This window comes from Zeus faber (genome assembly GCF_960531495.2).
Source record: "Zeus faber genome assembly, chromosome: 5".
Classification (NCBI taxonomy): domain Eukaryota; kingdom Metazoa; phylum Chordata; class Actinopteri; order Zeiformes; family Zeidae; genus Zeus; species Zeus faber.
The window spans coordinates 16,396,609-16,406,831 of NC_137192.1; the positions used below are offsets into that span (position 1 = coordinate 16,396,609).

At 41.2% G+C, this 10,223-nt stretch overlaps 1 protein-coding gene across 1 annotated transcript; it reads right to left on the minus strand.

Annotated features, from left to right (window-relative positions):
* Window positions 1-376: 376 nt before the first annotated feature.
* Window positions 377-8,649, minus strand: znf362a (zinc finger protein 362a). The gene is made up of 9 exons (XM_079999988.1): window positions 8,568-8,649; window positions 5,131-5,194; window positions 4,577-4,790; window positions 4,250-4,375; window positions 3,812-4,139; window positions 3,350-3,574; window positions 2,547-2,625; window positions 2,234-2,392; window positions 377-1,493 (listed from the first exon to the last, which is right to left on the minus strand). Exons 2-9 carry the CDS (start codon window positions 5,191-5,193, stop codon window positions 1,374-1,376), a joined length of 1,314 nt encoding a protein of 437 aa, XP_079856114.1. The 5' UTR covers window position 5,194; window positions 8,568-8,649; the 3' UTR covers window positions 377-1,373.
* Window positions 8,650-10,223: the final 1,574 nt, after the last annotated feature.

Here is a 10,223-nt window from a genome sequence, read left to right on the forward strand (position 1 = left end):
TATAAAACGGGTTAACAGTTAATATAGATTATTTACAGTATAGATCATGCTATGGCATAAAAGGCAAATAAAAAAATGTTAAACAACATACAGTACACGGGACCTTAAAACTGCAATAAGGTTAAGGCTTAAATGTATATTAAAAAAATGTCAAACTGCTAATATGATGGTTAACACGATGGTGGAATAAACACTCCATGTCTTCTTAATACAATGACACTGTGTCTACATGTTAGAACTGAGGGATTTATCGTCTCCTCTAACATTTAAAAAGGCAAGCATCACCGTGTACACATGAGATTTACTTGAGTCACCGTTTGCTATTGCCTTCAAATTCCTACCCCCCACCCACCCCCACCAGAAGTACAACATGGAGCCGAAGTACAGTAAGTGCATCATTGATTATAATGCTTTGAGCCAAAACAAAATCATTACTCTGGGAGATTTGACGAGCTCATCATAAAATATATAAATTGAATTTATTTTAAACATAAAACACAAATGTTATTTTACATTTTGCACTACGGTAGCACTTAGTAAACGGGGGGCTCTGATACTCGTTCCCATTGTACACTGGAATGTAACACTGGCAAATACTTCGATCTTGGTATTTTTGAATGGAGTTGTCTCAGGTTCAAGGGGTCCAGCTTCCTTAACTTCCTTAACTTCCTGCCAGTGCTTAAGGTCTTACGTGAAAACCCTTTTGAACTCTTTTACAACCATGTTAGATTGGTTAGCACACGACCATCTGAAATGATGGACACTTCAGAGATTGCCTGGAGCAAGTTTTCATAAGACATAAAAAAAAACTAAAAAAAAACATCATTTAAAATAACTATGGAACACAACATTGATATTTACATTATGTGTGCATTATATCCAAAACATTTGATTAGCAAAATATTGCAAACACGTGACATAAAAGTGGCACAAAGTTAAATCAATACACTCGATATCAGCATTTATCTTTCGGGTCTATCAACCGAGATAAAGGAAGACAACGTTTCCGATGCAAATACATTTTTCCAACACTTCAGGAAAAGGAAAGAAAATACCATATAAAGAGCAAAAGTCTTTATAACACAATGTTTTACATTTTCCGTGTAGCTGCCGGAACAATAGATTTTTCTGAAAGGTAATTTTAAAAAAATGTTGGCCTAATCATTAGCAGGCCTCAAAGTGCTGTTTAAATCATCTTTGGATTTCCCCAATACCATCTCCACAGCAAGAAAGAAAGGAAAATATATCTATATATACTCATTAAAAGAGTACCTATTTTTGGGAGAAAAAAAAAAAAGTACAAATAAAATCTGACACCCAAAAAAACCTTTAAGGAAAAAAAACAAATCGAGAAAGTGAAGGAGGAGACGGAGTCAGATGAGGGAGATGCGTATGGGGATGGTCGGGGACTCAGTCCTCTGCAGGGGGGAGTGGTGGCTCACCAGGTGCTCCACCACCGTGTGCTTGGACATGTGCTTCATCAGGTACGTTTCCTGAGGAGGCAACAAGTCAAAAAACAACAACTTTATTTCGAGAAGCTGCCGCACAAAGAACCCGAGAACCCAAGAAGCCGAGAAAGGACACATTTTTCAAACCGCACTTGAGAAAAAAAAAAATGGTGTCGTGAGAATGAAATTGCAGGGCTGTGATCATTTATCTAATTCCTCAGATCCAGCAGAACAGCAGCTCTGCGTTGAACCAGTTTCACACCGAAAGCGACGAGTATTTGCGGAAGGGTTCGACTCTTTTTTTGAGACGCGCTTCATGGGCGAGTAACTCCGTAAAAAGAGCCGCCTGGATTTTCCTATTCCGGCTTGGTTTGACTCGGTCGGTGTGACGACGAACGAGGGAGAACTTCCTGTGAACGATGAACGAGAGGCTTCTTTTTATTTATTTATTTATTTTTTACCTCAGACTTGAATTTAGTCTTGATTAAGTGTTTGTGAGTCGAAGATTCACTCTCTTTCGACTCCTGAGTCGTTTAAAGGATGAGTTCGCCGCGAACGAATCGTTGGCGAGACTTGCATCATTACCGGCAGGCCGTAATAATAAGCCCTGTTTCGCATGTCTCTGATGGTTTTAGTGGCTTAACAAGATGGTGGTATAGTGCCGTGGGCTTATTTCATTGTAAGAAGAGTGCCGTGGATGAAAAAGGTTGCGCAGAAGTATTCATACTTGTACATCAGTAAAAGAAAAACAAAAAAACATCAGCGCTGGACAGCGTGGGACTTACTGAGGTGTAGGCCCGGTCGCACATGCTGCAGCAGTAGGCCCGGGCGTTCTTGATGGCGTGTACAGAGAGGTGGATCTGCAGGGAGGCAGAGTCCGCGTAGGCACGGTAACAGTTGGAACACTTGAAGGGCTTGTCTTTGTTGTGCTGCCTCTGGTGAGACTGGGGGGAGGGTGGAGGGTGGAGGTGACATAAACATCGAGCTTTACGTTCACATTTGGGTCGACGGCATTTCATGTTCCTGAAACCATCTCACGTGCGGCGGAGTGAAAAGAGGAGGGCGGTGTGTCCCCCCCCCATTTTCAGACGGTGTTACCTGCAGGTTGGATAGCTGAGTGAACGCTTTGTCACATCCGGGGTGGAGACATTTATAGGGCCGATCTCCTGTGTGAATTCTGAAAGAATGCGGAGGACACGGTAATCATTCAACAAATGTTCAATCTCAAGCCCTTCGCTGGAAGTCGGCAGCACGACGAGAAAAGCCCGTTTAATAACACAATGTCTGAAAGAGACTTTCTACCTCATGACAGGGAAAAGCAAAGAGACGACAACGTAGAATGTGTTCACGACGTCCCTGATGTGTCTCTATCAACGTCAATATTAGTGTGAAACAAGGTATGTATTTAAGTTACTGGTATCCATTTTTACATACTTTTACGTATACTGAATGTTTTTGATAACAAATATGGATCCAATTTGTTTTTTTAAGCCATAGTCTAATCATTCAGTCATGAATGTTTGTTTATTTTGCCATAGCTTTGTTGCCATGGCTTTTTCAGTTATTTATCTCTTTTACTAATAATTTTCTCTCTCTGAGGTTTACTTTGTGGTGCATTGTCTTGAGATGTGTGTGTGTGTGTGTGTGTGTGTGTGTGTGTGTGTATATATATATAATTTATTACATGTTAGATTAAGAAAATTAAATAAAAATAGGGTTATAATATAATAATCTATAATATTATCAGATTTGACTTCTGTGCTTTTTCTTTGCTGTACCCATTAATTGAACGGCTCTTCATTAGAGACAGCAGCAGTCACGTGTGAAGTGTGGCTGTATCTATGATAGTCTGGAAAACGTTCACACTAATCGCTAATGGATGGTCGTGGTGATGTGTGGACCTGGTGTGCTGCTGCAGGTGTGAGAGCTGGCGGAAACACTTCTCGCAGTAGGAGCAGTGGTAGGGTTTGACGCCCAGGTGGATGCGCAGGTGCTGCGCCAAGTAGGACGCGTTGGAGAAAGACTTGGTGCAGTGAGGGCACTTGTGAGCCTTGGCTTCCGTGTGAGTTTTGGAGTGGAGCTGCATGTCGGACTTGGAGAAGAAAGTCAGCGGACACATTTTACACCTGGAAATATGGAAACAGGAAAAAAAAAAACAGAATAAAAACATATGCATTTAGAGAAAAGGAAACACGCAGGCTACCACACCAATGAAAACAACACTTCAACTCTCTTTGCCTTCAGAACACTTTTATGTATCTAAAACTCTTTTTAGGGTAAATCCTTTAAAGTTGTTTTGTCTCTGTGAAGAACTGTTAAGTGTCCGATTGAAGAGCAAACGCACTAAAAATGTCTGTTCGTACCGGTAGGTTTTTCCCTCTTTGGCTGTGATGGTGACACAGGACTGGTCGTTTCCTGAGGCTAGGATGGGGTAGGGCACCACCAAAAGGGACGTCCCGTTCTCAGCCTTAATCTTCTTTCGCCCCCGCTCCATCCTGGGCGGGGGCCCGAGAAGCCCCGCCAGGCCGCAGTTGGTTTTAACGTGCTCCATCCCATGGGTGCCGACTAACCCAGACAGGAGGTGCGGCGACGGGGCTCTGCCCAGACGACTCTGGTTGCTGGAGGTGGGGGTCATCGGAGTGATCACGTCTGAAGCATTGAGGTTGCCAGTTCTGGAAGCCAGCGCCACGCCTGGGTGGTGCGAAGGTGAAGACAGGTCACAACATGACAGCGGCAGGTCATCCGTATTGGGCGACATTTTTTAAATATTTTTTTGGAGTTGGCGTGAAATGATAAGTTACCTGATAGGTGGTTTGTTCTGGTGGGCTGGTCTATGATTTGACGCAGATGCCAGTCTTCCCATAATCCTCTGGCTTTTATGGCCACCTTATCATCAAGGTTCAGGTTTACATCCCCCAGAATTCTTCCTGTTTAAGATAATATGTATTTATTAAAACAAATCGCACCTCGCCATTTTCCATTTCAACCATCCTTGTTTAAACTATTTACAACTGGAAATAAAACTGAAGCACCCTAGAGCCAGACGACAGACGGACAAATAATTACATAGACGAGTTGCTAAACCGTCCCATACAATAAAATATGTGTTCATTTGAGGGGGGAGGTACCGGTGACGGAGCTGGACGCAGGGCGGGCGTGCAGTGCTATGTCAGGCTGCATCGAGCTGTGGGTGTGCAGCCCCTGCATCTGCTGGACTTTGGAAATGGACATGACGTGCTGGCCCCCCTCCGTCTGCGCCACAGGAACTGGCAAGGGCTGCTGGGAAGGGACCGTGGTAGGGGCTAGATGCGGGGGTCTGATCTTCTCTGCCATCAGCTGCTCCTTGATTTTATTGATCGAGACTAGGTTATGCAGCTGACAGCCAGGAAACAACATTTGTGACAAGAAGAATAACCATCTGTTCCGCGTTAACCGAACGTGGCTCTGGCTCCCTTTAGTGGAGACAAGATGAACTTCTACTCATGACCCCCTTGAAAGAGAATGACGAACTGTATGATAGAAGTATGAGCGCTCTACAACATCCTATGTATTTGATATTGACGGAGAGAATTTTTTTTATTACATGTCAATTCTTCTTTAAAAATAAATAAATAAATAAATAAATAAATAAATAGGCCTGCCTACCATTGTCCTGTGAGAAAGGCAAATGAGAAGCACTTACCTGGCCAGTCATTGTAGGATGTGGAGGCCAGAAATAAGGATTGTTAAAGCGAGGTTCAGCCATTCTGAAATCACAACACAAGTGCCTAGTTAAAACTCTGCAGCTGTCAGTTTTATTATATCCATCACAACATGTAAATTATAAAACAACACATAAAAAGCAAAACAGTGCGCTGAATATACATGAATATGCAAACTTATGAAGATATCGAATAAAATATTTTTTATTCAACATTCATAATCATTGTCAATTATTATGACAATGATAATGAATGATGAAAATAGCTGCTGATCAATTTTATTCAGGGTTAGGGTTAGGGTTGCCCTAGTTAACCCTAACCCTATTACATTCGTAATATAGTGTACTTTGAAAGACAATACTTCCCTTTTTAAGTGACATTTTAGTTCTCATGCGCTTTATACTAAATCTCAGACAATCTATGTTGTGTGTTTTCTTACAACACAGAGTATTTGTGCCATTGCATCAAGGACAGAGTTAGTCTGCAAGTGGAGTTCAAGCTCCCAAACTGCAATGCAACTCTATATTCATTCTTAAATCATCAAGAACTGCTGCAATAACTCGACGTGGACGACCTGTGGGATGACAAGAGCACAGCTTTTTGGTTATACAGAACCGCCACAAACCCCCCTCTTTGGAGAACTATTTATCATGTTTGGGTCTATAAACAAAATCTTGTGTGTTTTCTAACTTGTTTTGTGGACAGGTCAGGAATGTATTTCTTCTTTAAAATGTGTGTTTTTTAGAAAACTAAGACAGAAACATTCTGAAAAGCCGCTTCAGCCTTTTAACCGGGGCCTTTTCTAACTTCCTCCCCGGTTTTGTCAGCCCCTCTCTTTTATTTTTCACCCGCCGATGGGCTGCGTGTCGAGAGATAAGACTCGCGCTGGATCTCGACAGTGAGTCGGAGATGGAGAACACTTGAAGAGTGTTATCAGAGAAAACAGAGCCATATTCACTCAGGTTCCTCCCGTCCCGGAGGGAGGAACCGGGAGGTGGCCACCCCGGAACGCGGCGGCAAGACCCGGGGAGGCGTCTTCTGCCTATCGAAAAAGGTAAACGTCCCGAGAACGCCAATCCAACGCCGGCGCTCCCGCATTTCGACCTGCCGCGCCGTGGAACGTTCGACGACTGCTAATTCGATTGCTTTTCACTGTTCCAAAACAGAATGTCGGTCTGTAACTGCACTAAAGGGGTCCAGATATGAAGGAAGCGTGTCGTGATGGACTTGAACGATATGAATCATGTGAAAAAAAAAAAGAAAGAAAGCTACTATTCCCAAATGAGACAAAGCTGCTCGCTCATGATGTCTTTCTTTCCGTGGCCTCCCGTCTCAGACCTTTCTTTATGCAGCATATTTCTTGGTATGACATTTTGTATTGCCTGCTTTGGCACCGTTCTCCATTCCAGAGTCTGTTTGACTTAGCAGACGCGTAGCGCTGTTCGTCTCCGCGAGCCAAGAGAAACAAAAATGAGATGTCGGGGCAAATGAACGTAAACCCCGCAAAATATTTCTCCAGTGATGCCAGTGGGTGTAAATTTCACTTCCTGGAAGTTTTCCTGCCTCGGGGGGAAAGAGCAAATAGGCAAAAGGAGTTGGAGACTCTTTGCCATGTTTATCACTCTTTTATGGCACTTTTCACTGGGAATAACAGGATTTTGATGCAGGAAGTGGATATATAATTACACAGTAATATGATTGGTTTATTATGTTTCTGTGGTTCTGAGTACAAGTATAGAATGACTGATGTATGATTATACATGGTTCCCAAAACCACGATAATACAAGATGTTATCTCAACCACTGGATGAATTGAGCGTCGCCACAATTTTTACAACAAAATATATTTCTCAAATAGTCGTTAGTAAGTTTTCTTTGTAGTATGCTGACGTAAAAGACTTTAAGGGAACGATAGGAATTAAGGTAAGAGATGAGATAAGATAAACCTTTATTAGTCCCACGACGGGGAAATGTACAATTTGAAATTTACATTTACAATTGTATTGTATTGTGAAGCAGCACTACAAAGTCAATTCACTATGATGCAGCAACAGGCCATTAGATAATTATTGATATAGCAATTATACTAATAAGTAAAATGATATATATATATTTTTTTTTTTTTTTTGACAAACAGCTGGATATTTTGGGGATATTGGTGCTTTCGGCCATTAGTAGTGTGGATGTTATGAGCAGGTAGAGGCATTAGAAAACTGGGAACGGCCCAGTTGTTAAAAATAACAATACTTTACTGTAAAGACATTTAATCACACCACGACACCAAAATCCCGGACGACGTCTCGTCCCATGTCGCGACATTGACATTCCTGTTTAACGACATGTCGGCCGGTATTGGATGAGATTTAACAGACCTCTGAATAATCCGTGTCCTGTCGTGTCCATTTTCCAGAGACTGTGCGATATTGTGTTGAACACTGATACAAAAACACTTCGCAGATTGTTTTTGGCGACCACCGCCTGAACGAACCTGGAGTATTTGGCATTTTAAACAACAACAACAACAACAACAACAGCCCTGAAGTTAACTTGCTTACACATACACAGAACCTTTGAAAACAACAACGACGACCCACATGCACACAGTCATGTCCGATATAAGTGTCCTAAACGCGGGCATCTGCACAGCCCCCGGCGGCGGCGTGTGCAGGCTCCCCCCACAACCAGGGACACTTTACCAGGAAGAAAAAAAAATAAAAATAACAACAACAACAACAACAGCAGCAATAATGTTCAGACAAAAGAAAAACAAAAATGGCAGCCTGTCTTATTTTTTATAAAAGGAGCGGACGCCATATTCTGCAGAGCCAGCGTTATGTATGGGCACATTTCTGCCTCTGCTGTGTTGAAATGGATAACCCGTTGTGCGTGTAAGTGTATATGCGTGCGTGTGTGTGTGTGTGTGTGTGGTGTGTGTGTGTGTGTGTGTGTGTGCGCGCGTGTAGGTGTGTCGGTGTGCGCGTCGTGCTCCTGTTTGCGTGAAGCACAATGATTGTTTACTTTGATTTGCAGTTTGAATAGCCCGGTGCACGGAGGGGAAAAAAACACACACACACACACACACACACACTTCCTACACAAGCCCGTGCAGGATGCTCTGCGTAGCGCCACAGCAGCGACACTCCTCTGCAACGCCGCAGCCACAACCACGACCAGAACCAGAACCCCGCACTTGATTCTACACACTGTCTCTAATTGCAACTCTCTCTTTTTTTGGTTTCATTCTTTTTTATTTTTATGTCTTTATTCGTTACGATCTCAGCTGACACGGCTTTGCATCACGCGCGCGCGCGCGTACACACGCACGCACGCACACACAAACAAAACAAAATCAAAAACCCGTGAGGGGGGGAGAGGCTAAAACCAAAAATTGAAAATTAGCAGAGCGTGCCCCACATACCTGAACCGTGGGCACAAGACGTATTTGCGGGCTTTGGAAGCTTCTTTCTGCTTTCTGCTTTCCAGTCCGGCCGGGGCCAGACCTTCCGGGTCGCCTGCTGTTCACTTCTGGGTGCTGCAGCCCAGGCATTGTTCGCTGTGTGTGCACGCTGCGAGCTGCGACCGCTTTAAAACACAACATTTTTATTTTGTGGCGTGACAAAACATAAATGCGTATTCGCATCGTGCGCCTGTGAAACATGCTACTATATAATTATTATCAATAATAAAATAATAATAATAATAATAATAATAACAATGACGACGATGATGATGATGATGCTAACAGCATTACTACTACTGCTATCACCAACAATACTACTACTAATACTACTAATAATAACAACCATAATACTAATAACAATTATAATAATAATAATAAAAACAACCTTTATTTGTATAGCACCTCCGTACACAAAATCGGTTTGAGTTTTGACGATAATAGAAGCAGTCATAATAATAATAATAATAAAATAATAATACTTATGATGATGATGCTAACACCAACAATACTAATCATAATAATAATAATAATAACAACCATAATACTACTCCTACTACTAACAATAATAATTATAACGACTCTATTATCATTAATAATAATAATAATAATAATAATAATAATAATAACAAACCTTTATTTGTATAACAATTTCTGTTCACAAAATCGGTTTGGGTTTGGACAATAATAGAAGGCATTCAAATAATAATAATAATTAGTGTTTTATTCTAATTATAATAATGACACCAACTGTAATAATAATAATAATAATCATAATAATAATAATAACCTTTGCTCGTGAAGCACCTTTCATACACAACATGCAACTCAAAGTGATTTACATTAATCGAGGGTAATCAAATAATTATAATTATAATAATAACAGCAACAACAACACAAACACATATAAATAGTGATTTTATATATATATATATAAAAACTATCTCTACTCTCATCTGAAAATATATGTATAATAGTTTTGGTATTACAATCAGAATCAGAATTCCTATTCACCAAGTGCAAGATGCACAAGGGATCCCCCTTGGTGTAGGTGCCAGCATACATACATTACACATTACATATTCAAACAAGAATCAACGAATGAAAAAAAAAAAAGTGTCATAAAATACAGATAATACAAACAAGATATACAGCAAGATTGCCAATATACAAAAATAACTCAGGAATTAAACAAATATGTTTGATGAGAGACTAAGAGGGAATAAGACTTCACTGTAAGCCTTTTTCAAATGATTTAACATGTCACACCGACAGCTTGAGTGACATTCACATCCTCAACCAAATCCAATCCCCTCTGTAGCGTCAGACTAATATGCCCCATGCTTAGATCAGCAGAAGATGGCAGCACTGCATTGCTTGAGCCTTCTCAACAGAATAGTCACTGGAAAGTTGTCCTCTCTTTTCTTTTTTTAAATGTCTACACAATAGATGTTTGCTGCTGAGGGGGAATAACTGAAAGACATTGCCAGTCAAACTCCTGCTTGGCCTTGACGTGCATTCATTAATTTCCTATGAAATGTATTGGAAAATTATAATTGAATATATATTACACTCACTGTTCATCTCGGATGGATCCAAACCTAATGCAAATGTCAC

What these genes read in the sequence shown, in the direction of transcription:
- znf362a (XM_079999988.1), bottom strand. Translation starts at nt 5,193, where the DNA reads ATGGCTGAACCTCGCTTTAACAATCCTTATTTCTGGCCTCCACATCCT. An exon ending in TGCGTCCAGCTCCGTCACCG is followed by an intron (nt 4,376 to 4,576) that starts GTACCTCCCCCC and finishes TATCTTAAACAG; the next exon opens with GAAGAATTCTGGGGGATGTA. An exon ending in GCGACCGGGCCTACACCTCA is followed by an intron (nt 1,494 to 2,233) that starts GTAAGTCCCACG and finishes TTGCCTCCTCAG; the next exon opens with GAAACGTACCTGATGAAGCA.